The following is a 27,425-nucleotide window of genomic DNA, read 5'->3' as shown; positions in this document are numbered from 1 at the left end:
TTCCCTCATTTGGTGTTACAGTGGTGATGAGGAGGAGATGAAATTTCTCTCAGATGGTCATTTTTACCCCTCAGCTGTAAAAGGCTGATGTCATTGGGCAAGCAGGCAGGTGATGTGGACACCCAAGTTTCTGAATGCAACAACTCAATAACCAGGTGAACGTAGGACTTTTAAACAGATTAAATCTTGGATAGGTTTGAATCCCAGTGACACTGACCTCAAATTCAGAGGTCATCTTTTTTGAAAATCATATGGGATTTTCAAATTTATACCACATGTGCATCTAATAGGAGGATGAGGGTGCCAGTATTTGTTTTAATACCCGATTCTCTTTATTTCAATAGTGGCAAAAAGTCAAGTAATTGGTACAATGATGTATTTATTTGAAGTGTGCCCTCTTTCTAAGAGAAGAAGTAGACCCAAACAAGGGCAGTAACAGTGTAACGGAGCCAACAGATGTTGTCATTGAATGGGTTCAGCACTGAGGCCTGTGTGGTTGTCTTGATCTATGAAACACATAGATAATAAATTGGACTGGGTTAAAACACCACTGCACTCTACAGAAAGCGCCAGAGTCTTCTCTATTTTCTGAGGCGGCTGAGGTCTTTCAACATCTGTCAGGACAATGCTCGGGATTTTCTGTGAGTCTGTTGTGGCCAGTGCCATCCTCTATGCTGTTGCATACTGGGGCAGCAGGTTGAGGGTCGCAGATGCTAACAGACTCAATAAACTGATCCACAAGGCCAGTAATGTTTCCATGATGGAGCTGTATTCCCTTAAGCTGGTGTCAGAGAAGCGGATGTTGTCCAAGATAAGGACAACATCATGAGGACCTCCCACCCAGGCCATGATGTGCTGGGCAGTCACAAGAGCACGTTCAGTGAGAGAATGGGATTACCCCAATGCACCACTGCACGACAAATCATTCCTCCCTGTACAACCTGCACAGTACACACTGCAATAGTTACAACCTTTTACATATCCTCTACATTGAAAGTAACACGGTTTTACAATTTAGAGTAAAATGTCAGTCATCTATATTTTATCTGTGTAATATTCTGGATATTTATTATTGAGCTCTTTGTATATGTTACAGCTATTTCTTATATTTTGTAACATATTGCATTATTTAATTTAGTTCAGTCTGTTACTGTTCTTGTTCTCTTGGAGCAACACTAACCACATAATTTCCTTAGGGGTTAATACAGTATCCTGATTCTCAAATGCATTTGCTCTCCTTTTTCCACATCCACCACTGATCTCCCACATGTGAACTCCATCCATCCATCCATTCGCTTCCACTTATCCTTTTCAGGGTCGCGGGGGGCACTGGAGCCTATCCCAGTTGTCATAGGGCGAGAGGCGGGGTACACCCTGGACAGGTCGCCAGTCTGTCGCAGGGCCAACACACAGGGACGGACAACCATTCGCACTCACATTCACTCGCACATTCACACCTAGTGGCAATTTGGATTATCCAATTAACCTATCCCCACAAGTTGCATGTCTTTGGACGGTGGGAGGAAGCCGGAGTACCCGGAGTGAACCCACGCAAACACGGGGAGAACATGCAAACTCCACACAGAAAGACCCCGGCCTGATGGTAGAATTGAACTCAGGACCTTCTTGCTGTGCGGCAACAGTGCTAACCACCGTGCCACCGTGCTGCCCCACATGTGAACTCATCTTTTGTAATGATGCGCTGCCAATCTACTAAAATCTATATTATTCTATTAATGATCCTGCATTAAGATGTAACTGAGGAAGAGCTACTCTTCCTCAGTTTTTCCTGACACTTTACACAGTGTGCCTGAGAATCACAATTTAAATGTGGTGATGTATCCCATATATCTAAATCCAGCTGCCTTACTCGCTATTACAACACAACACAACACAACTCACTGATGTCTTCACAGACATCTTCAACATATCACTCATCCAGGCTGTCGTCCCCACATGTTTTAAAGCCACCACAATCATTCCGGTTCCAAAAAAGTCATCTCCCTCCTGCTTTAATGACTACCGTCCTGTTGCACTTACTCCCATCCTGATGAAGTGCTTCGAACGACTAGTCATGCAACACATCAAGACTGTCCTGCCCCCCTCCCTGGATCCCTTCCAGTTTGCGTATCGGCCCAACCGCTCAACCGATGATGCCATCTCCACTGCACTCCACTCAGCACTCACACACCTGGACAAAAAAGACTCATATGTTCGAATGCTGTTCATAGATTTCAGTTCAGCATTCAACACTATAATCCCCCAACAGCTCACTCAAAAACTGGTCCAGCTGGGGCTCAACACCTCACTGTGCAACTGGCTGTTGGATTTCCTCACCGGAAGACCTCAAACAGTACGGGTCGGCAGTAACACATCCAGCACCATCATTTTAAACACGGGGGCCCCGCAGGGATGTGTGCTGAGCCCCCTCCTCTTCACTCTGCTGACCCATGACTGCACTCCATCATACAGCTCCAACCTCTTCATCAAGTTTGCGGACGACACAACGGTGGTGGGTCTCATTAGCAACAGGGATGAGACCGACTACAGAAGTGAGGTGAGACGCCTGGCCACGTGGTGTGCTGACAACAATCTCTCTCTGAATGTGGAGAAGACGAAGGAGATTGTTGTGGACTTCAGGAGAATGCACACCCAACATGCTCCTCTGACCATTGACGGAGCGTCTGTGGAGAGAGTGAGCAGCACCAAGTTCTTGGGTGTGCACATCACAGAGGATCTCTCCTGGACGTACAACACCACAGCACTGGCCAAGAAATCACAGCAGCGTCTCTTCTTTCTCCGCAAACTAAGAAGAGCAGGAGCACCAGCCCCCATCATGCACACTTTCTACAGAGGCACCATCGAGAGCATCCTGTCGAGCTGCATCACTGTGTGGTTTGGAGCCTGCAATGCGTCCTGCCATAGAACCCTCCAACGCATAGTGAGAGCTGCAGAGAGGATCATTGGTGTCTCTCTCCCCTCCCTCCAGGACATTTACAGCACCCGTCTCACTAAAAAATCCCTTTGCATAGCGGCTGATCCCACGCACCCAATGCAAAGCTTCTTCAAGCTGCTGCCGTCGGGGAGGAGACTGCGGAGTCTCCAGGCCAGGACCAGCAGGCTGAAGGACAGCTTCATCCATCAGGCTGTCAGGAAGCTTAACTCCCTCCCGATTCTGCCCCCTCTCCCCTCTCTCCTCCACGGTCTCACTGAACTCTGTCACACACACTCACACACACACACTCTCTGACTCACTCACTGGCCTGCACCAGTTACCAGTCACTTTGTGGAGCATTGGACTGCCATTACCTCATAAGACTTTGTGTTACACTATCTCATACCGTACATTACCAAATCTCCATTTGCACTATTTGCCTATTTGCACTACTCTGCCTGGTTTGCACTCAATGTCATTTACCCTTATATTGTATATTGTATAGCTTTCTTGTTATATGTAAAATTGTATTATATTATTTAATTTTTTTTACTTTAAAATATTTTACTTGCATTTTTAATCACTCTTATATTTAAATGTTCATTTTCTATTTTATCTAGGGATTGAGAGTAACGAAGTTTCTATTCTCTGTATGTCCTGTACATGTGGCAGAATTGACAATAAAGTTGACTTTGACTTTGACAAGCGGGTTAAGCAATCTTTGACCCTCCTTCTAGACTACGTTATTGTAGATATTCCCTCTTGGCCTCTTTTACTTGTAACAGGCTCTGTGGAAGCATCTGCATTCACTGTGATTCTCCACTCTTCCCATTTAAGGTCTGTGCTTTAATCTTCCACTCTCCCATATATTTCCAGTGCTGTAGTTCATATAACACATATCTATCCCGTGGCCGTGTTTCTAGCTCCTCAGCACAGAAAGGTGCAGCCTGCTTCGTTGCTCAATAAGCGTGGGAATCGAGTTACAGCGCGCGCGCCCTGTGGGAAAAAAACAGAGCGAGTTGTGAAGGCGGTAGATCTCGCGATAAAACTACCCTTCCTTCATGCGTGTGTATTGTGAGAGTTTTTCCGTTCTCGCGCGACGCTGCAACTTTCCCACGCCTGTTGTTGTGGCGTCTGCCCTCTGCCCGTCGCCCCTCCCTCGCCCTCTTCTCACCCCCTTTTGCCCCGTCACTCTCCTCTCCCTCCCTCTTTCGTTCCCTTCTTTTCCTTCCAGTCTGCTTCTTCTTCTGTTGTGCCGTTGGCTTTGGTCAGGGAACTGGGGGAGGGATCTCGCGATTGTTGGGACTTTTTTTTTTCCGGGGGGGGGGAAGAGTTATTCGGAAGATGGCGCCCGTTGTAACGGGGTAAGTGCAGAAATTTAAAGCTGTATGTTTTCAAAACCTGACTTTTTATTTGGGGAAGATATTGGCAGTTGGTACTACTTTTTTGGTGGGGGAGCGATGTTTTTCGGTGTTGTTAGTAGGCATATCACACATAATAGTACTACCTTGTGGCACGGTGCGGGCTCAGTTGTGCAAAACTATTCTTCGAAGTATCGCCTGCTTTCTATACAGTTTATTGAACTGCCCTATCAAGAAAGTTTCAAACAATTTCAGAAACTTTTTTTGCCAGTTTAAGTTTTTTATTTTGGCTTAATATTTTTTAAGAGTTGACTACATCAGCATAACACCCTCAGAGAAAACTGCAACTTTGTCAGATACTGAAGAAAGAAATAAAATTTGGCTTAGCTCATTAAAACAAACGATTCCCATTTTGTTCAAAGGCTTTCTTTCTTCAGCGTTTTTCCTAATTTTCTTCTAATCCAAAAAACGTTTAAAGAAAATCACATCGCCTCTATTAAATCTGTTTTCTTACATACTCTCCCTCAAGCTTATTTTACGTTTCTGCTGCACTAACCCCAGCACTAAAACCACGTGTAAAAGACTTTTCCCCTGATGTTTTTGTTTTGCAGGAAGTTTGGTGAGCGACCTCAGCCACAGCGATTAACAAGGTGGAGTGTGAGAAACACAGCCAGCTGTTCCCCGTGCAATCTTAGACTTTATAATCTAGGGGAAAAATGATCATGTCATTAAAAAGTGCTCTAAAAGGTTTAATGCGTTTCTCCACATTGCAGGGAAGCCATGAGGAACTACTTGAAGGACAAAGATGATCAAACGGTGCTCATTCTACACGCAAAAGTCGCACAAAAGTCATATGGCAATGAAAAAAGGTTTGTGTGGCACTGCTAAGTTTCATTGTGTTTAAAGAAAAATGTCTCACTTTACTTCTTCTTGTGCCACTTAGGTTTTTCTGTCCTCCACCGTGTGTATATCTGATGGGCACCGGATGGCAAAAGAAGTTGGAAAAAATGGAGAAGGAGGGCTGTACTGAGCAGGAGGCCCAGCCTTGTGCCTTCATTGGAATTGGCAACAGTGAGCAGGAGATGCAGCAGCTCAATCTGGAGGGCAAGGTGGGTAGTTATAATGGCACTACAGATTCAGTGATTTAGAGGCTAAACATCTGTGTCAGATAGTTGCCTTGTTGACTGCTATCAGGAGTTTGCTTTTTCTGAGATAAGATGACTTCCATCGATGGCAGTGCCTGATGTTTGTCTGCTGTCTTATTAATTTTCCTGTGTGGGATCCAGTTACAATTTGTATGATTAAATTTGTGTTCAGTTTGTGATAAGAGGTTGACAGATGTTAAAATGGTTCTTTTAAGTGAAGATTTATTGTCTCCCTGACAACACTCTTCACGTTGGATCTTTAAGATAGAGAAGAAAGAGATGTTATCTCTTTAGATCAGCTTTTGATTATTTTCTCAGCCGATGAATAAGCAGGTCGCTTGCTTTTTCTCAGTGCTCCATAAGTGCTATGCTAAGCAAAGTAACAGAAGTAACCACAGGGGTCAGATATACAGATGCTTTGCTGTGTAATTTCCCCTGTTGGCTGCTGCAGAAACCATGAAAACCAGAAACCAACCTTATTAACCATGTTCACGCTGTAGCTGATATTACTGCACATCGGCATGTTTTCGCATTGCACAGATGCTGCTAATGAGCCTGTTCTCCAGTAGGAGATATGAGAGAAGCAAAAATAAAAGTCCCCTAACCTTTGTCTTCTCCCCGGGTAGCACTTCTGCACAGCTAAGACGCTGTATATCAGTGACTCAGATAAAAGGAAGCACTTCATGCTATCTGTAAAGATGTTGTATGGAAACAGTGCCAACATTGGAGTCTTCTTCAGCAAGAGGATCAAGGTCATCTCCAAGCCCTCCAAGAAGAAACAGTCCTTGAAAAATGCTGATTGTGAGTTGCTGGACACACATAAATCGAAGAGTGCTGAATGGTTTCACAACAGCTTGATGTTTAAGTTGGATTTGAAAATGATTTTCTTTTTCCAGTTTCACTTTCTGTTTTTTATTCCCCTCCAGTATGTATAGCATCTGGGACAAAGGTGGCCTTGTTTAACCGCCTGCGTTCCCAGACGGTCAGTACCAGGTATCTCCATGTGGAGGGGGGAAACTTTCATGCCAGCTCTCAACAGTGGGGTGCCTTCTACATTCACCTCTGTGAGCTACACTTTTTTCTTTTATATCGTGTAAGATTTTAAATAAGAGACATTTAATCTTTTTTTAAATTGTTATTTTCTTTTATTTAGTGGACGATGATGAGTCTGAAGGGGAGGAGTTTGCTGTAAGAGATGGCTATATTCACTATGGCCAGACAGTCAAATTGGTTTGTTCTGTGACTGGCATGGCCCTGCCAAGACTGGTATGTGGCACTTTTTTATTTCTGTTGTCTGTTTGTGAGAAAATGAGCTGCTTGTAGTGGCGTCCAGGTGTCACTGTATCATACAAATGAGTGATTTCTATAAAAGAAAACACACAAAAAAGGGTATTCCCTGTAGCCTGGCATAAATTACAAAATTAAATATAGAATCCAAAACTGTAAACAAATTTAATTTTGCTGGACAGCTGGCCAAATTCACATCGGAGTCTGTTGACTCACCTGTAGAGCAAAGCCTCAAGTGGCCAGTCAAGGAACTGCATTTCTATATTGGCAGAATAACAGTGGGGATTTGGGGGGAAAGAGAGCAAGGACCAGAGAGGTGATGATAAAATGAAGAATGATGCAAGTTTGACAGCGTGGGAAAGCAGAAATGACAAAGAGATTAATAATAGCAGTAAAAGCCCACACAGTCTAAATCAAGGTTTCCTAACATAGTCTGACATTCATGTGTGTGCCCAGTAGGGCTGGGTATCGTCACTGATTTCTAGAATCGATTCGATTCCGATTCACAAGGTCCCGAATCAATTCGATTCGAATCAATTTAAATCTTGGAAATTTTGCCTCAGACAGTCAGAAATATTATAATTCAGATCAGTACATTTACATATTTTTGTATCTATAAAAAGGAAGCTGACACTCGCAAAACTTTATCAAAGGTGTAAGCAAAGTAGCTGAAGATAAAACACAGAAAAACATGAAGGTGGTTTTCCTGGCCTGGGATTTTATAAAAATATTCTGCAGTACATCAAAAACGAAAGAAAACCATTAATCAATATATGAACATTACCTCTGAAGTTACAGGGGTTTTTATCAGAGACACAGCTAAGTGTTTTGCATTTTGCATAATTTTAAAAAGTTTACATTTGTTCAGAAGCCTATTGAACAGCAGAAATGAGGATTTATTTTCGGTAGTAAGTAAAAGGGAAAAAAACAGCGGCCGACAGCGCTGTAAACAACGGTAGACTTGTGCGTAACAAGCAAGCGAATAATGCAGAAAACAGATTTTTAGACGGGAAACTGTTCTTGAAGTACAGAGAGAAAGTGAGAGAGAGCTGTGCATGAAGTGTGGTTGAAGCAAAACAGCAAAAGTCAGAGGGAATTCATGACGTTTTTTTAAATTTTTTTATTGAAGCGTAACTCTTTTGCTGCTGGTTCGGTCAATAATGTTTGGAGAGAGATAAAACTAACAGCTTTAGAATCAGCGCAAAAAGGGCGTAAATACAAAGCGCGGACCCGCCGAAACATCGGTATCAGCGAGCTGTCGGCTTTCAGCCCCGACCGTGTCCGTGCCGTCGGGTGAGAAGGCGACATCTCACTGATTCTGGTCCGTCGGCGGGTCCGAGCTTTGTGTTTACATCTTTGTGCAGAATCTGTGTGCCTGCTCTCATTTACTGTTTTAGCTGTTTGGTGGTTCTTGAAATTTTGTGAGGTTTAACCTGAGATTCTGGCATTTCGGGCAAAATAAATTAATATTAAAAAAATCGATTCAAGATTTTAATGAATCGATATCACGTTATCCAAGCCAGAATCGATTTTAATCGATAAATCGATTATCAAAACCCACCCCTAGTGACCAGTACTTACAATAAGTGTGTTATGATCCCCAGATCATTCGAAAAGTGGACAAGCAAGCAGCTTTAATGGATGCTGATGACCCGGTGTCCCAGCTTCACAAGTGTGCCTTTTACCTGAAAGATACAGACAGGATGTATCTCTGTCTATCACAGGAGAGGATCATCCAGTTCCAGGTGTGCAAAGTCTGACACACATAGACATGTATATATTCAATTATTTCAACTTTGTTTTTGTGAAATCAAGTTATATTAGAATTTTTTTGTGATGAGCAGATATCAAAACAGTAATAAATTGCTGCTGTTGCTAAGGAGAGGAAATCTGCCAGTAGTGCCGTTTGGAGTATTTTCTTGTTGAAGGGTGACTATGGACTGACTCAAAATCCAGACTGATCCAGAATTAAACAGGTTTGAAGTATGTCTAAAGCAGAAGTAAACATATTTTTTGAGTTTGTATCACTAAAGAAAAATGCAATAACCACATGAATTATTCAGCTGGTAAATGCAGCTAGTAAATCTGAATTATTAAAAAAAAGAGAGAAGTGCACAAAATTAGGTCTTGATATTAAAATTAGGATTGGAAATCAAGAAGAAATAATCAGCATTCTGTGCTCTGAAATGTTTAAGGCATATCTGTAGTGCTGACTTGCAAGCTCTCATGTCAGCTCCACTGGAGTGTGGTGTGCTACTTACATTAACATAAAATCGCAATTTATACATAATAATTTTATTGGTGTTCTTAAGGAACAGTTACTATGGGCTGAATTGCCAACTGCAGTCTGTATTCTGTGACTAGTAGTGCTGATGTCAATGGGTCAGGATGATTCATTCCTCAGAGAAAGTTAGTCATGTGTCCTAGCCTATTTCAATAAATATAGTTTTCTGGTGTAAAATGATAACTGCAAAGGTTGATGTTGGTGTTGGTCATCAGGTCTTTGTCAGTGTGGATCTCCTTAAAACAAACCCCTTCTTTAGTTCTTCATTCTTAGGAAGTTTAAAAAAGTAGGCTGAACTATTTTGCAATTTCTGCAGTCCAAGGAAGAGCAGCTGCAGTAAAGGTTTTGAAAGCTGAAGGTGTAGCAACTTCATATACAGGAAGACTACTGATACTTATCCCCTGTAGCATTTATAAGTCTTAGGTTTGGGGCAGGATTCATGCTAAGGCTTGGTGAGTATGTTGCTGCGATTCTGACTCTAAAAATTGATTAAATAATAGAAACAAGCGACTTGTTTTTGTTGTTATTATTATTTTTTATTATTTCTAACAGTATAATGACTTAAGAAAACATTTGTGGTTTTGCTTTTCACAGACTTTTTGGAGCATTTCACTACCTGTAAATATTTGGGTTGTGAAATGCAGCCAATAGAATAGTCAGTAAAATGTTTTATGAGCTGAGTAACATCTTTTTAGTACTTAAGAGAAAGTCCTAACTGTTTTACCAACTCCTCTCCAAGCCCTTTGGTTTTTTGGTAATGTCGCTACATAAAGAAGAGTTGTATCATACTGTATGAAGGCATCAGGAAAAGCACAACCTATGACCGCATTTTAGAATGTAATGTTGAACTTACATTACCTTTTTGACCAGGACCGTGAATACCAAATGTTGTCAAACATTTTGACAAATGTTTTAATGACTGTGTGAATAATATTTAACTGCCACGTTTTCCTTCATATATTTTGTATACAGCAGGTAAAATGAGAACTGAACACGTCATCAGTTTTCAAAGTAAATATATTTCTAAAAGTGCTGTTGACATGATATTTTCACCAGATGTTGGTAACAACCCATCCAGTCTGACACATGCGGACAAATCAAACCATAGATGACCTGCTGTGTGTTATATGTGGCTGTTCCTACTTTTTTTTTTTAATGTATCTATATACTACTGCAAATAATCAGTATATAGTTCAGTTAAAAATATAGGTAATTATTACTGAAGGTTTTTTTTCTTTACAGATAAGAGTTTGACATTTTTATTTTCTTATCCAGAGAAATTGTAATTTAAAAATAAAAACTATGTATGATTTTATTTGGCATGGGGCTACCTAAGAGTTTGTTATTAGAAACATTTTGGTTTTAGTTTTTTTTGGTTTTGTTTTTCTTGCAAAGACAGATTTGGTCGTATAAATATAAACAGTGTTGGTGTGTTTGAAACAAACCAATAATTAGAAGAATCTGTTTGTCACAGATAAATATTAATAGAGCTGTTTTAGAGCAGTACTTACAGCAGCCATTTGTATGATTTGAGCACCAGTTTCTAGAGTTAAACATAACAGTCCGAGCCTCTATCAGCCACCATGATGGTGCCTGGTTGGACATAACTGTACGGAATTAAAATTAATTGTGTTTCTTTTGTTTTGTTTTGTTTTTCAGGCTACACCGTGCTCCAAAGAGACCAACAAGGACATGATTAATGATGGTGCTTCATGGACTATCATTAGTACTGACAAAGCAGAGTACACCTTTTATGAGGGCATGGGCCCCGTGCCCACACCAGTAACACCTGTCCCTGTGGTTGAAAGCCTGCAGGTACACATACAGCCTTTTCCGGGGAAGATATGCTCTAGTTACCAGCAAACACGAGTGACACTCTCCACTCTTGATACCCAAGTATACGTCTCTTTTGTTTTTATTCAACTACTATGAATCTTCTAAGACTTGATTGATTTTATGTTTGTCTCTGTCCAGTTAAATGGTGGAGGAGATGTTGCTATGTTGGAGCTGACAGGACAGAACTTCACCCCTAACCTCAGAGTTTGGTTTGGAGATGTGGAGGCAGACACCATGTACAGGTAAATATGTCTGCGAGTGTTAACTTTGTTCCCGTGTGTTTTCATTTCATTTTTTTTTAAGCCTTGTCCCATCCGCTTACTTCCTTAGATGTGGGGAGAGCATCCTTTGCGTGGTGCCAGACATCTCTGCCTTTAGGGAGGGTTGGCGCTGGGTGAGACAGCCAGTTCAGGTCCCTGTCACGCTGGTTCGCAGTGATGGAATCATCTACGCCACTGCCTTGACCTTCACGTATACCCCCGAACCAGGGCCAAGACCTCACTGCAGTGCTGCTGGAGCTATTCTGCGGTCACACAGCACCTCTTCATCATCACCCGCATCTTCATCCTCACCTTCATCTTTGATGGGTGTGCTTGGGGATGGCCACGGAGCCTACAGCAGTAGTGACTCTGGCATGTCGTCTGGGACTTCAGCTATGTCGGTGCTGTCATAGTAAAACGTGTTTTGTGATTGTGCTCTCAGTGACTGAGTGAGAAAATGTGAGCATGTTCTCCAAAGAGGCTCATGGACCTGTGAAGAATTGCACAGAAGCTAAGAAGTTCTTTGTTAGAGGAACTGTGAAACTATGAGGAGGAAAAAAAGACAACTTCAGAAGCAAGAGTTGTGATTTCTGATTGTACTGTATCACCCTCTTGTGGATTGATGTGGACATATCATAAGCTCCACTCAGAGTAACGTGATATCTATGCTCTTCATCTAAAAGAAGGTGAACTATCTAACTCCCATAGCAACATCATTTGTAAAATAACCTTTTTGTTTTGTTTTTATATACTTGGCAGGTTTGGAAGCTACTTTAACTGCTTTCTTACTACCAGCATTATGTTTGCAGATGAACACAAACTTGTAATTGCATTGAGCAAGGGAAAATTTGTAAGAATAACATAGTTTTATGGACCAAGGAATATTATTATATTATTTTATTCATATTGTATTTTATAAGTTTTTTCTGAGGTACATTTTTGTATGATACACTGCATAGTAAGATCAGTTTGTTACCAAGATAGTTTTTCATATTGTTGCCTCCCATTCCTGTTTTCTCTCAGTTGAGTCAAGATGAAAATTGCTTTTCATGTGTGTAATAGTCAGACAACAGCTTCTCACCTTTTTCTTTTTTTTTTTATTTTTAAAGCTTACTTGCTGTCGTTAACAGTTGAGTGTGTTGCAATGAAAAAGAGTCAGTCAGTCTTTGGAAGCACTTTAGAAAATGAAGATATCTCTGCCTGCTTGCAGTTATTGGCTTGGCTGTTTTATGTTTTCCAGGCCACTGAACAGTTTTGGTTTCTCTTTTATATCAAAGATGAAATTTTTAATGAATGTAGAGTGTGTGAGTGTGTGTGTGAGGGAGAGAGAGAGAGAGGGAGAGAGGGAGAGAGAGAGGGAGGGGCAGGCCTGTAATACACTGTCAGAGTGTTCTCTCTTTAATGATTTTGCTCTTTTTGTACTCTCTGTACTGGGTCTCAAATCTAAACAAGCAGTTCCTCCTGTTACCATAGCAATGCATACAGCAGCAGTCATTTTTTTCTCCCACATATAAGTGAAGCCTTTTATAAAAAGTGTCTTATCGCTTGCATATTTTCAGAGAAAGTCAAGAAGCAAAGGAGGAATGTCAAAAATGTCTTGCTTTCTTGAAGAGCTGATCTTTAGTTTGAGCTGAGATTTAAAGGGTTTTAAAGTGAGCTCATGTACTGGGGGAAAGAAATACTATCTCTTCCCAGTAAACCAATTTATCATTAGTGTCATACTGATGCTGACCTTTTGTTGAATTTAGTTTTTTCAAACAATGCCTGAACAAAAGTTCAGCAGAGCTAATAGTCATCTTTGGCTGCCCTTTGGGTCATTAAGTGATGAGGTTGATAGGTTTGTAGCTTGAACCTATTCGCTGGAACGTTGAAGACAATATAATTACACAGCAAGCAAGACCCGAAGTAGGCAAAGTTCTTGTTACTCATGCATGAGGGAGACCTGCCTGGAGTCAAGTGTCGTTCCACCACTTGACTTCCGTCAGACTCTCAGCCAGGTTCCCCATAGCACTCCTTTTATTGTGATTACATGAATATGCATAGGGTCATTAACATATAACATCTTACATAGGTATACATGTGAACAAAGAATACTGTGTGTGTGGGGGGGTCAGAGTGTGACCCCATAAACGACTTCCCAGAGGTACAGGATAAAAGTTTGAACAATCATACCAAGGTGGTAACATCCTAGTCCTACAGGATCTGACTTGCTTAATTTTGTACAAGCTGACAAGATATTATTGCATTATGCTGTTATGCTGTATAAGTTGTAAATGCGTTTTCATGGCAATAATAACTAGTTTAGTACCAGTTATACCAAGAATAAGAGATAAGAAGAGTGAGAGGATGAAGAGAAGGGTACGGGTAGGAGAAGAATTCCCAGTGTGAATTATTTGTTTCAAGCCCTGCATGAACAGTCTTGAGTCAAACCTTCCTCAGACTGTTCTATGTGGGCTTTCCTTGTTCTGTCTGTATATGCATGATTCTTTTTTTACTTGGTGCTCTGTTTCAAAGACATGTTAGCTTAAATTGAATTATTACTTATTTCAAAATAGCTGTTGATGTGACAAAAGGTGCTTCTAGTAAAGGGTTAGACTGTAAAAACAAAGTGTAAATGTCCCTTCTGTGACCATCCTCTAAGCATACAACAACTGGACTCATCCGGTATGTAAAATAGGTGAATCATCTCTTAATTTCTTCCTTTCTTTCTTTTTCCTTTTCTTTTTTTTAAACACTAATGATGAAATTAGAAGCTCCAACTTTAATTGCCCTAAAAAACTGATGTCTTTGATCCTTCTCTTGGTCTGCAGGAGCAGAGGTATTTAAGATATTTGGAAATATACCTACCTGATGAAATATTTAATTGTGAATTACTGCATCACCAAGTCACAATATCCTGACTCAATTTTCCTCCAGTGTCCATGTCTTGGTGAATTGATAATATCAGTATCTGTGCATAATCTTGATGAATATGTATGCACTCTTTTCCTGTTTCTGTCTATCATGTAACCAAACATGCTGTATACTCACTTCCTGCTGGGGCCTGCTTAGACACTATCCACTGAAGCATGCTACCCGGGATAGAGGTCAAATCTGTCTGACTTATTTTTAAACTGGGAGCCGTATTGCTGGAATGAAACCTGACACTTTGTTGCTGTTAATGTTTGTGTGTTTGGTGTGTATGCCTGTGTATCCGTGTGGTCTGCTTTGGTCCATCTCTCTTTATGCTTCTAGCAATGCTTTTACTTTAACAAGAGTGTGCATCTGAGCATGTAATAAATGGCATAGCTACATATAGACATCATTAATGAACAGCTGTGCAAACATTGGCAAAACCCTTTCAAATAGCTTGAAGAATTCCAATCACAGATACGACTCCCTCGCCCAGACAGTCAGGCGATGATATCAGGACAGCCAATCATTAGCTGATCTCAGGAAATACTTCCAATAGTGAGATCTATGGGATTTAATTGATCCTCATCCAAACATTAAGGGTTACACTCGACAGTGTACAGTGTATTATAGCGGTTGTCCCTACCTTAACGAAAAGGAAACTAACTCTGACCCCCATTTGTATGGCTGGGAAATATGTTAGGAAAACTAATTAAGAGGCCCCCATGCTGCAAATGGAGTGAGGGGGTGGAGTTCTGAGGAAGAACATGACATCTCTGGGAAAGGGCTGCAGGGAGAGAGAGGCCAGGGAACCTTTTGTACGACTAGTTGGATTATAAAAATCAGAAAACAGATCAACCACCATTTAAACTGCTGTGCCTTTAAGTTGTAACTGGATTGTTTAAAAAAAAAAAAAAATTGTATCTCACCCAGGACCATTTATTCTGATGATTATATCACACTGAATATGGATTTATTATATCTGAATCAGATGTTTTGATGTTGTTTTTGTCTTTTTCCTGGAATATCATGCGCAAGTTTGAAAAACTTTGATTAATCCTTTTTGTGTTTGAATTACGCTTCGATTACAACTTTTTTATATATAATTTTTACCCACCTAAACTTTACGTTTCAATCTGCACACCAGTGCCACTGCCAGATCTCTCCAGTGAACATCAGCAGCCTATCACATCTCCCTTCTGGATGTACCCATAATAGCAACGCAGATCGCTTAACACTTTTTCGCAGACTGTCGCTGGTGCCCCCGAAACGGGGGTTTGGTTATGTATACGTTCTTTATTCGTTTATTTTGAGAACTTTCTCAGCTTTGGACGACAACATTGCCATCCGTGTGAAATGTTCCCTCCGTCCCCGCTACTGCTCGTTTTCCCCGCTGCGCTCTTCTGGGCCGCACAAGTTGCCGGGGACCTCGAGGGTGTTACCATCACCGGTGAGAGCGCAAGTTTCGACCCGGCGCGTATGTACTGAATGATGCATGGCGCCAACAAAAGAGAAAACACGAAAGAAATTAAAGCATGCCTAAGTATTTAAACTGGATCTTAAGTCTGCACTATCACTGTTGATGTTGCGTCGATTATAGCGGTAATAGTCGGCTGTTTGACACTTACACTTAAGGAAAGACTCATTTTTTAAAATTTAACCTGGAAATTTAACCTTGATCATTTATTTGTTTGTTTATTTTAAAAGAAAACCATCAGGTTATTAGAGCATCTGTTAGTAGAATTCCGTTTTGGGGTGTTTGTGCAACCTGCACGTGCTGCCAAAAATATATTTAGGAAACAGGAACTTTTTGTTTGTTGTTTTTGTTTATCTGTTAAAAACAAACAAACAAACACGTGTCCATTAATCGGGCACAAACTTGTTGCTGGGGTTAATAATAGCGTTCTGACAATTTAATCTAAATATACACGTGCCACAATGTGCTCCACTCTCTCAGGATTCCAGCAGCTTCCGCTCACCTGTGGAAAGTTTTTATGTGGAGGTCCTACAGGGACATCGTTAAACCCACACAATCCCCTGCGCACAAACTCACAGTTGTGTTTCCCATCGCTACAGAGGACATTTACGTCGACCTACAGCTATTTCCTGGAATCCTTTTCTACTCGTTGCTGCCCCAACCTTAACCCTGGCAGTAATTAATTCATTTTAATTGTTGTCCCTAAATATAAGTGATTCCTAACAGCACCACACATCAATTCTCACACAAAGTGAGCAGTAAAGGCACAAACACTGTTTTAGGTCCCTTTGTTTACACCACCTTGTGAGGCAGAAGAAGCTCCATCATCGAAGCAGCTTCTCCTTATTCTGGAATTCAAGTTTCATCAGCAAACGAGGGATAATATCTTTGCTTTTATAAAATATGTCGTTACTGTAGATTCTCCTGCCTGTGGTGATGATAAGAAGAACAAAAACATATAGCCTGTAACTGTCATAGATTTCTGTTATGACAGCAGCAAGTGAAACATCGGCTTACCAAATGTTCTGCTATAACATTTTAAATGAGTTTTCCCTCCTACTTATCATGAAAAGAGCACATCACTTGTGTTGAGTAGGAGATGCCTACATCATTCAAACAGTTAATAATCTGAAATCATTTTACTCCTACTTTCTGCTGTTCTTCCTTACTTGAGAAACCTTCTGAAAACACACCCTGTGTTTATGTATCTGTGTATGTTTTAAGATAATCTTGCACAGGAAGAAAACATATGGCTCGTGTGGTTGTAACTGTCTAAAAATGCAAAAATTCCCAGAGGATTTGCTTCATATTAAAAAACACAACAAGAACCTTCAGAGATAAATGCCGATATTTTTGTAAGAAGATTAAGGGCAGGATGCAGCGAAATGGGAATCCTCTGTTTGTTTGTTTTTTCCATAGAAGTCTCTCTCCCTCTTGCTTTCTCCCCTCTCTCTCTCTTTACTCATGGATTATTTCTTCATTACATTTTTGGCACAGAGTGGTTAGCATCACTGGAGGTGGCTCGAGGTGGGCTCAGCTAGCAGACCTTTGACTCTCAGCCTCTTGCCCCTTGAAACACTCAGACTTGAGAGTCACTGAGACGAAAATGGGCTGTGACTCAGCAAACTGACAGATGACGGAAAGCTATGCGTTATCTTCTAATGCATCAGTGTACTTGTACTCAAGCCAGGAACTCACTGTACGATTTAAACCAAATTACAACGGTCGATTTGATCATAATGAGTCGTCATTATGATTCAATGAAATGTATTTCCTGCACATTTTCTCATAGTGTGTTGCTTCATGGAGTGAAGGCTTGATCCTAAAACCTTATTTGTTTGCTAAAATTTGTGAAAGCTGTTTTAAGCCCATTTAACTCTAATAAATTCATTCAGAAAACTGGAACTTTAGACTTTGGGTAGTTTCCTAATGTCATAAAAAAGTACTAAAAGTACCAAAAAAGAATTTGAGTACAGTATTTATGAAATTATTTATATTAGAAACACCACATAACGATTAAATTCAATGCTTCTTGACATTGAATGCAGCCAGTGAAATAACCACCTCCGCAGTCTGTTTAACTAATAAGTAGATTTTAAAGGGAAACTGTTAACTCTCAGCTAATGTATTGTACTGACTGGGCACTTGGTTTAATTTCCATTTTGTCTTCCATTTTATTCTAATTTATCTGGGTTGAAATGGTGTTGCTTTTACTTTGGTTTTATTTTAATAGGTTGATAGGATTGTATTTTAAGTATATTGTTAGGAAAAAAGGGATACATACACAAAACAAAGCAAACATTAAGAGTGAAAAGGATGCAAGTAATGTACCTCCCAAGAATCAGACAGAGGACACTGAGATTTATTGTACTTTACTTCGGGACTCTTAACCATTTTTAAACAGAACAGTGTAATTCCCAGCGGATGAACATGCAATTTAGAATTGCTATTACATGGGATTTTTTTTTTTTTTTTTGAGATATAGTGATAACTACCAAATGCACAAAGGAGACAGTAAGATATCCCAGGCTCTCCATGTTGATCTTGTGGACATTATAGATGATGCTATGTGAGCCAAAATAATGAAAAGCTCTTATAGATCAGCTTAAATAACGATGTAAAGTTGGCAAATTAAAGTTCTTTTGGAATAAACTGAGCAAAAATAATGAGATGTATTATTATTGCCTTTCCCACCCATGCAGACCCCTGCGCCGTAGTGTCTCCACCATGCATGAGCGAGGCTGATCGCTTCAGCTTGGAGGCCCTTCGGAGCATCCATCAGATGATGGATGATGACCAAGATGGGGGGATTGAGGTGGAAGAGAGTGTGGAGGTAGACACCTTGCTCTTCATGAAATATGTAACCCATTTTCTTATTTTATTTATTTATTTATTGAATTATTTTACTTAATCCCTGTGCTTGTATGTTTTTGCATGATTGATGCACATAGTGTTTAGCAGTGCAACAACAGGTGTCATCACTGCTGCTAGAGTCAAATGCTCCTTCAAGGATAGCAGTATAACTTTGCCTTTGGCTCAGTGACAAAAATTGGTTTGCACAAATAGAAAACCGTTACACTGGTGACCTTTGTAGTCATTCGTAACAGTAAGCAGTGTGTCATGACAATTTTTTCCCCCCTGAGATTTCTTTGAATGGTAAACTACCTCAACGTTAATATGCTGCTATACTGTTTGTATGTGCGTCAGGTAATCAACCTAGACTTCTCTAATGCCTTTGCCTTCCAGAATGCAGCTCAGGGATACAGTATCCAGGGGCTCAGGTTGCAGTTACCATAGAGATGTCAGAGGAGGTGTCTGGGCTCATCAAAGTCCCAAAATTCCTCTAGCCATCATATGAAGCCTTCGTCTAGAGCCAAACACACATTCCAAGACAGCACCAACACACACACGCAATCCCTGAAGTTTGCAACACACACTTATGGTTCTGCAACCATTCTAAATAAATGCAAACTAAAAACAACCGCTCCTTATTCCTAGATTGAAATCTAAGCACATGACTCACACCAGCACTCACTCTATTTATCCTGGACATAAAGTTCAAACAATATGATGTCCTTGTGACACTTATCTTCGCATTTTAGTGTTGTACCTCATAATAAAATTTTAAAAAGTCCTATTTTCACTCTGTTGTACTGTTTTTCTCCAATGTCGCAGTTCATTATTGAAGACATGAAGCAGCAACAGACTAACAAACACAGCAACCTGCACAGAGAAGACCAGCACATCACAGTTGAGGAGCTCTGGAGAAGCTGGAAGTCATCCGAAGGTATCCGGGTGTAACAGAGTGTGTGTGTGTGTTTGTGTCCAGTATCATGTTTTATCTGAAACTTGATCTTGTTTTGTTTTAGTACATAATTGGACTCAGGATGACGTGCTCCGCTGGCTGAAGGATTTTGTTGAATTGCCACAGTATGAGAGAAATTTTAAAGAGTTTAAGGTCAATGGAAACACACTCCCCAGGTGAGAATAACTGAAGAGGGTGTACAGGCAATTCGCCACATAAACAAGTTGGTCTTCTAGAAACTATATTCTCAGATTAAGTTTTGAAGGAACCACATTCTCTCCCGTTTGTTTGATTCACAGTGATATCTGTAGTCAACATGTGTCGCCATTGTTCTTCTTCTTTTGCTACTGTTAACTCTCTTCTGGCAACCATACATATGTTATACAAGGCAGGGCTCGTCACCCTGGAAACCCTAAAAACACACATGTATGCATATTTTGGTAATCCCAAATAAGCCATTAAAATAAAAACCATAAAATCCATTTGTAGGATTGCAGCTAATGAGCCTTCATTCCTGAGTGGCCAGCTAAGAGTTCAGGACCAGAGAGACAAACAGAAGCTCACCATCAAAGCTCTGGATGTTGTTCTGTTCGGACCACCTACACGTAAGAAGAAATCCTCACTTTATTCCCTCAGACAGTAGCTTTGATGTCTTTGAAGCAGGAAAGATACATTCATGTCCTGTTGCCATTCTTTTCATTGCATAACTACTTTTGTATTACTCTTCCTCTTAACCTTTAATCTAAAATCAGCATTAAATGATGGATTAGGCAGCAAAGTTGCTAAATCGGTTTACATTTAAGGCCTTTCGTTTCAACTTACTTAATGTTCATATCGTTATTTCAAAACACAGCTGCACGTTTCTTAGCTGGTACTAGAAATTATGCCCACATCACATCAGTTTTAGCCAACTTACATTGGCTCCCTGTTGAATATCGCATCAATTTCCAAATTCTCTTGCTTACCTTTTAATTTACCTTAAATTTTAAACAATTTGGCTTCCAGCTATCTATGCGAACTCCTCCATTTGTCTATCCCTAATAAGGCACTTAGATCTTCCAATCATATGGTCCTGACGCAACCGAGGTCTCGTCTGAAGTCCAGAGGTGATCAGGCCTTTGCTGTCATAGCTGCCAGACTCTGGAATAACCTCCCTCCTTATATTCGTTCCTCAGAGTCCAATCTTTTAAATTGCGTCTTATTATTATCACTTATTATTTTAGTCTAGCTTTTGATTCAAATTAGTATGCTATTTTGTGGCTAGTTATGTGGGTTTTTTTTTTACCCATATTGTTCATATTGTATCCTGCCCTCCTTTTAACTGTTTCTTTTATTCTGTCTTATGCTATTGCCCTGACTGAGTGTGAAGCACTTTGCTCAACTTTGTTGTATTATTATGTGCTATAGAAATACATTTTGATGTGATTATTATTTAAAGCGATCTGATGTCCATTCAATCATAGGGCCCCCTCATAACTACATGAAAGACCTGCTGCTCATTGTGTCAGTTGTGATGGGAGTCGGCGGCTGCTGGTTTGCCCAGGCTCAGAACAAAGCCAGCAAAGTCCACATATTTAAAATGATGAAAGATTTAGAAAGTCTCCAGAGGGCTGAACAGAGCCTCATAGAACTACAAGAACAGTAAGAACTGTGATTTTTTTTTCTTCTCTCTGTCAGTCTCTTAGCTACTGTAAGTTACCGGATTGCCTTTGCTTTGTGTGATTGAACTAAACACGCTTTGATTTACTCAGACTGGAGCGAGCCCAGGAAGAAAAGCGTAATGTGGCAGAAGAAAAACAGAGCCTAGAGGAGAAGATGAGAGATGAGATCATGGGGGCACAGGAAGAGGCTCATCGTCTGCATGAGCTGAGGCAGGGAGCTGTTAGTGAGCTGAGCCGCCTCAGATATGCAGAGGAGGAGCTGGAACAGGTAGAAATGCTGCAGCGAGAGCAAGCAGCTTCACAAATGCAAGACACTCATCATCCTAGTTTGGCAGGCCTGAAGATTTTACCCTAAATTATTTTCTGCATACTGATGATTTTTAACATTTGCCACCTCTTTAGGTCCGTGGAGCGCTGAAGCAGGCCGAGAAGGACATGCAAGCCAGCTGGACTGTCACAGAGGTGCTTCAGCAGTGGCTGCAGCTGACACATGAGGTAGAGGTGCAGTACTACAATGTTAAAAAGCAGAGTGCAGAACTACACCTTGCCACTGCCAAGGAGGAGGTAATGCATAGCAACATAAGAGTAATAATGCTTATAGTGACTATCCTTCATATGTAAGTGCCCAGACTCATATGTATGCTTTTTTCTAGGCAGAGAAGATTAAGAAGAAGAGAAACTCTGTGCTGGGGACACTCCACGTGGCCCACAGCTCCTCTCTAGACCAAGTAGACCACAAGATTTTGGAGGCCAAGTGAGTCACAAAGTTACCTCTGTGCAGGTATTTGTGTCTGTCAATATAAAGATTCAACAAATTACATCACAAAGCTTTTTGGATCTCTTAAAGGAATGCCTTGTCTGAAGTAACAGCCTGCCTGCGGGAGCGTCTTCATCGCTGGCAACATATTGAGCTCCTCTGTGGGTTTCCCATCATCAGGAATCCGGGTTTAGCAAAACTCACTGCTCAACTCTACTCCGACTCAATTGCCCTGGGGTTGCCTAGAGTGTGCCAGTCATCTTGTTCGTGCCACAGCTCCATTCATGGCTCCATAGAGGATCTTTTAGATGAGCCTACCTCTCCTATTTTACCTCAGATACCAGGTAAGAAACAGGAAGTAGGAGCTTTTAAGGCTTTAGTTGAGTCCTTGTTATTGTCAGTGTCACACAGCGTTAGATTTGATTGGAATCTGGAACGTGATATGTGATTTGCACACTTCCAATCAATGCATTCAGAAGTATGCAAATAGGCGTTGAATTTAATATTTCGCATTAAGTTATTTGGTTTGTATTGCCTGCAAATATGAGTTTAATAACAACCTGATATATGACAAAACTATCCTCTGTCTCAAAAAATATTCCAATATTAAATGGATCCCAGTTACAGCACATTTAAAACTTTTTAGAATGAAAGATAAATAACTCTAGTAACTGAATTTGTGATCAGAATCAAAGTACAATAGTGTATGCAGTGTTCAACCTCAAAACTCTGAAATATTTCCAAAGTGAAGGATTTGTTAAGTAGCTGATAAGTTTGTGTTTTGCTAAGAATACACAAACTCATTGACTGAAAAAGAAAAACAAGCACTCATAACAGAGCTCAGATTCCTTCCTTAATAACGCTTCACAAATAACAGAAATACTAAAGAGGTAAAAGAAATTGTTAACTATATTGTTAATGGGTGTTATTAGTATACGTACACATACATGTATATACCATCCTTGTTCCTACATCACCAAACTTCTCTAACCGTACGTTTACTGCAGCTTCACAGACAAAGTTTAATTAGTAGTGTTCTGGAATGAAAATTAGGGTACATATTAATTTCTGCTCTTACAGGATCTGCTCTGCATAGATTATTCATTTTTAATAATTGTTTCTCACCAGTTGCAGTTGCACCACTTAAACGGTCTCCTCGAGCACGGGTATCCATACGTCGGTCACGTCGCTCAGGGATCATTCCTCAACCATCAGCCACCATGATCTCCCCAGACCCTGACCTTCTTATCCCCATCCGAACTCCCTACTCTTCCTATGACGAGGAAGAGGAACATTTTCGAAAAACACTAAAAAAACAGTATGTCTGCCTTTTCCCAACTTTTAAAAATGCACTTGCTGTGCATTTTTAAACCACTTTCTTATCCTACCTTTATACCAGCCTTAGCTGTCCTTTGATTTTTTTTTCCTTTCCTGTTTTCTTTGCTTATGCTTCCTTTCCTTTCTCTCACTAATAGAGATTCCCAAGAAAGGTTCTCAGATTCAGAGTATATGACTTCTCCTCCTCTCAGCAAACTGTTCCCTAGTTCTGCTGTTGACATCTCCTCTCGAAAGCTCTATCACAATGACACTGAGCTGCTTGCTGAGAGCCCTGTTACAAAAACTTTAACTAAAGAAGTAGAGGCTCTTGTTGAATCGCCACCTCACAAAATGTCAGTGGAAGACCTTGAAACTTCTGTTGATATTGCCTGTAGCAAGATGGTTAGAGACAAAACCTTGGATACTTCGTTGGAAACATCTTCTTTAAAAATGTCTGCAGAAGAGTCATGTACAGATTCAACATCAAGGAAGATGTCACGCAACAGGACTGGACTTTCCACTGATGTTGCGCTTAAAAAGGGAATTTCAAATGAGACAGATGCAGAGTTTTCACCCAGGAAAGTAGAGAAGGACACAGTGGGGGATTTGACAGAAGTTCCCTCAAAGAATACATTCAGAGAAAGAAGTGATTTGGGAATAGATGTGAGGAAGATGATATGGGATGAAGTAGAAGCATCAGCGGATCTAGCAAAAAGGAAGATATCAAAAGATATGATGGGCTCTTCAACTGACACTTCCTCAGGAAAGATGACAAGGGATGATCCTGAGCATCTATTTGACTCCAGAAGGATTACTAGAGATTCAATGGGAGTTTCCCAAGACACAGGTTCCAGGAAACATGCGTTCCATAAAGGGGAAAATCAATTTGATTCTTCTGTGAGGGGATCAGCAAAAGACAAAATAGTTGAGACAACCAGAATACCAACAAGAAAAATATCTAGAGATGAGCTGGAGTATTATACAGATGTTGCTTCAATGAAGATACTGCCCAGAGAGAGACTCGAAGCACTTGTGGACACCTCATCCTCTACAGAGATGCAAGAGTTTTGTTTAGAGCCATCAACAAGTAAAGGTTTACTGAGAAATGAACTTGAAATGTCTGCTGGTTCTCTCAGAAGGAGAATGCCAAGAATGCCGAGAGAGGATGCTGAAAGCACCATAGACACTCCTACTGGAAAAATCTCTTGGGATAGAGTTGATATCCCAAGGGAAATGCCTAAACAATTCATCTTGAGGGAAGAGTTATCAGAATCAAGTTCATTGGCAGCTCACAATGTGCAGCCTGATCTCATGTTAACTTCCCAGGTGCCATGGAAGTCTTCATCAGACTTTTTTACTGTTGGGCCACTGAGCCAGCTCGTTTATGATGGAATCCTTGAAAAATCATGCAGCTCCGTGTCTTCAGCAACAAACCTCTCTGCTGGCAGGCTGCGAGCAGAGATGGAGCCACCTCTGCCAAAACCAAGGGTTGTCCTTCCTGCTCCCTCATTGCCTTCGGAGGCCGCAGATGACAAGAACAAGGAAAAGGAAAAGAGCAAGAAACCTTTAAAGCTCAAAAATCTCTTTAAAAAGAAAAATGAGTCGAGTCCAGAGAAGCTTTAAGGTGCTCTTCGGAAACTCTGGCAATCAGCTGATTTTTTTCTTTCTTTCTTTTGAACATTTTATAGAAACTGAGTTTCGAATTGTCTTTGATGACATTCAGTAGTCAAGGTTTTACAAACCTTTTAGCTCAAGGGGTTCAACTATAGTGTTGCATTAGTTGTTAAGGAACTGGAGTCATTATATTATTATACACGCTATCCCAATTTTAGGGGTAATCAAAAATAGTTAAGGTTAAAGTTAAGATTAAGTTAAGGGCTGTTTTTAATCCTTGGATGAAAGTCCTTTTTAGTTAATGAAATGTAAAACACATGGATTTCACCAAATTTTACATTTAATCTTTTGAGATGCCCTGCCAAGCATTTACTGCAACCACCTTAGGTTTCTTTATATGTTTTCTGAAGCTGTATATCGGACATGTATCCAGTTAATCTTGACCATCTTGTTTATAGAATAGCGGTTATATCTTAAAAGAAGATTCAAAGCCAACCCCATCTTCTTTTATCTAAACTCCTACAGAGTCAAAATGACAAAAAGCAAACTAACTAGTAATTGGTTTTACTTTCTATACTAAGTCTTATAGACACATGGTTGATATAGTAGTTTAGTTTTTTTTTTATAGTTATGTGTGGTTGAAGGATTAAAAGTTTTAACAGATGCTTCTTTCCAGTATGACAGTGGCAATTCTTAAATTCATTTTAAAGATTAGAAACTCAATCAAAACTGTTTAATACAGTGCTAAAGTTAACACATTCTTGTGCAAAAGAAACTGAGTTAAACTTTGTGATGTCCGAATTAAATTTACCTTCCTAAACTTATCCAAATTGACTAGTTAGAAATTTTTGGGAAATTTTCAGTACAGCTGCATAATGTACATATATATCAACATTAAAGGACAATTTAAAGGAACTGGAATTGAATTTTGTGTAGGGTTTAGGGTTAAACTCCATGCTTTTAAATGAACATTAAAATAGAGACAGTTTTTATTTACCTATTTAATTTTTTTTTTTTTTAAATTTTAATTACCACAGCAATTGTTGAGTCCTTAAACACGTTTGACGGCTGAATAGCTCTAAAAATATGCAGCACAATAAAGAATCATTTATTATACAACAAATATTTGTAATAGTTTCATACTATATTTTTTCATAGATGGTTCAGTATTATTTTCTTTAGCCCCTTTGCAATTAAATGGCATTTACAGTCGCCATCAGCACTTTTGATGTGTGGTTAAACAACGGCCTTCAGATAGATTTAAACAAAGTAGACAAAATGATTCTCTGATGCACTGTCGCAAATGAAACTGCTGACTGTTTGCACTGCTAATATGGAGGATTTTTGATTACTTCTGTGTTAGGCAGAAAGTAGTCGTAGATAGAAAGTAGAAAGTAGATAAGTGAGTAGCAAGATTTGAAATGGATCAGGATTCACAAAGTAGATAATCATAGTTTTTATTCTTTAAGAATTCTCCCTATTTTTTTTGTTTGTTAGTTTTGCTTTGATAACTTACAAGCATAGAGATTCGTTTATTTTTTGTAAAACAACAAATGTAAATTTTTTTTATTATAGCTGTCTTAGTTTCTGAAATTAATGTATTAAGAATCACATATTTAATTTCTAAATTGTTTATGTTATTGAATGATTAAAGCTCATTAATTGTTTTCAGGCATTAAATCATTTTCTTGTTTTAACTTAGTTTTTTTATTTAAGCGCTTCAAATATGAAGATTTTTCTTCAATAATTAAGTATTTTTATACCAGTTGTAATCAGAGGTGCAGTGCTGCTGAGTGCAAAGGAACAACACTGCACCACTATTTTTCCAACTGAGGAAATAAAATATTCGCAGTTGGATTAATTAGTTGAAATTCGGTCTAATTCTTGCAAGAAAGCCATTAATAGCAAAATGAGTGGTCACAGCTGTCATCATAATATTTAGAGCCAGATTTGGCAATGGTGTGCAACAGTACAAAACCCTCTTTTCGCATCAGAAAGCTACCTGATGATGCATTCACAAAAATGCAAACAGTACACTAATTAACATATGCCATGAGCAGTCCAAAGTACTGGCTCAAAGTGAGCAGACCTGATGAAGGGGGTCAGTGATGTCATAAGAAAAATAATAATCTATAAGTTGAGGTTTTACACATGTGTTTCTCTCTGAAAACTGTGGAAATGAAAATAAATAACAGGAGGCTGAATGAGAAACAATATGTTTATGATATAAGAGATAACTCTTCTGAAATTTCTAGGGACTGTGTTAGGTCCTGATGACTAAGATTCAGGTAGAATGTATCAAGAGGGGTGCATTATTATTATCATGTGAGCAACAGCTGACCTGTTCATGTATAGAAGAACAAAAAAAATGTATTTACCACCAGAACCCGAGGGACAAATAACTCAGATTGATGCTACAACAAAGAGAACTGCACTTTTGCTTGTAAGTTGTTTCAGTGTCAAGTACCATGAGTGTAAAATGTTTTCCCCTGTGTTAGAAAAGAAAAACTGATTAACTGTGTCATGAATAAATGGGCTGTTATTTACTGATTTATATGAAATTGATGATAACTCAGGTTACAAAATTGGTAAAATTTAAAAATGCTGTCCATTGTGTTAAAATAAAATCCTGAAAATAACTACAGCATCTTAAATGTGTCATTTGTGAAAAAAAAAGACTTCCAAATTGCAGAATATTGGTTATCCCCACTTGCATAATAAGCAGACCTGCCTGTGAACTGCACTTCCTTGATGTCAAGAAGAAAATCACAGATATGAACTTTTTGGAAGCAGA

General features: G+C 39.7%; 2 protein-coding genes across 2 annotated transcripts; both read left to right on the top strand.

Moving 5' to 3' along the window:
- The first annotated feature begins 4,033 nt into the window (after nucleotides 1–4,033).
- LOC147327921 (recombining binding protein suppressor of hairless-like) lies at nucleotides 4,034–14,979 on the top strand. The gene is made up of 11 exons (XM_086295916.1): nucleotides 4,034–4,299; nucleotides 4,908–4,946; nucleotides 5,070–5,165; nucleotides 5,240–5,405; nucleotides 6,068–6,242; nucleotides 6,368–6,505; nucleotides 6,595–6,707; nucleotides 8,333–8,473; nucleotides 10,672–10,827; nucleotides 10,987–11,090; nucleotides 11,179–14,979. Exons 1-11 carry the CDS (start codon nucleotides 4,280–4,282, stop codon nucleotides 11,519–11,521), a joined length of 1,491 nt encoding a protein of 496 aa, XP_086152042.1. The 5' UTR covers nucleotides 4,034–4,279; the 3' UTR covers nucleotides 11,522–14,979.
- A 170-nt stretch (nucleotides 14,980–15,149) lies between these two features.
- LOC147327920 (stromal interaction molecule 2-like) lies at nucleotides 15,150–27,260 on the top strand. The gene is made up of 12 exons (XM_086295915.1): nucleotides 15,150–15,450; nucleotides 18,180–18,310; nucleotides 19,153–19,264; nucleotides 19,347–19,458; nucleotides 19,772–19,887; nucleotides 20,746–20,923; nucleotides 21,034–21,211; nucleotides 21,346–21,507; nucleotides 21,597–21,697; nucleotides 21,791–22,044; nucleotides 22,829–23,018; nucleotides 23,176–27,260. The coding sequence occupies exons 1-12, from the start codon at nucleotides 15,357–15,359 to the stop codon at nucleotides 24,638–24,640; spliced, it is 3,093 nt and encodes a 1,030-aa protein (XP_086152041.1). The 5' UTR covers nucleotides 15,150–15,356; the 3' UTR covers nucleotides 24,641–27,260.
- Nucleotides 27,261–27,425: the final 165 nt, after the last annotated feature.

The sequence above is a fragment of the Aulonocara sp. 'chitande type north' Nkhata Bay genome, linkage group LG6, assembly GCF_057382095.1.
Source record: "Aulonocara sp. 'chitande type north' Nkhata Bay isolate Kocher_YH1m ecotype deep benthic linkage group LG6, A_spYH_male_GT1.1, whole genome shotgun sequence".
In the NCBI taxonomy this organism is placed as follows: Eukaryota; Metazoa; Chordata; class Actinopteri; order Cichliformes; family Cichlidae; genus Aulonocara; species Aulonocara sp. 'chitande type north' Nkhata Bay.
This window is presented reverse-complemented; position numbering and strand designations above follow the sequence as displayed.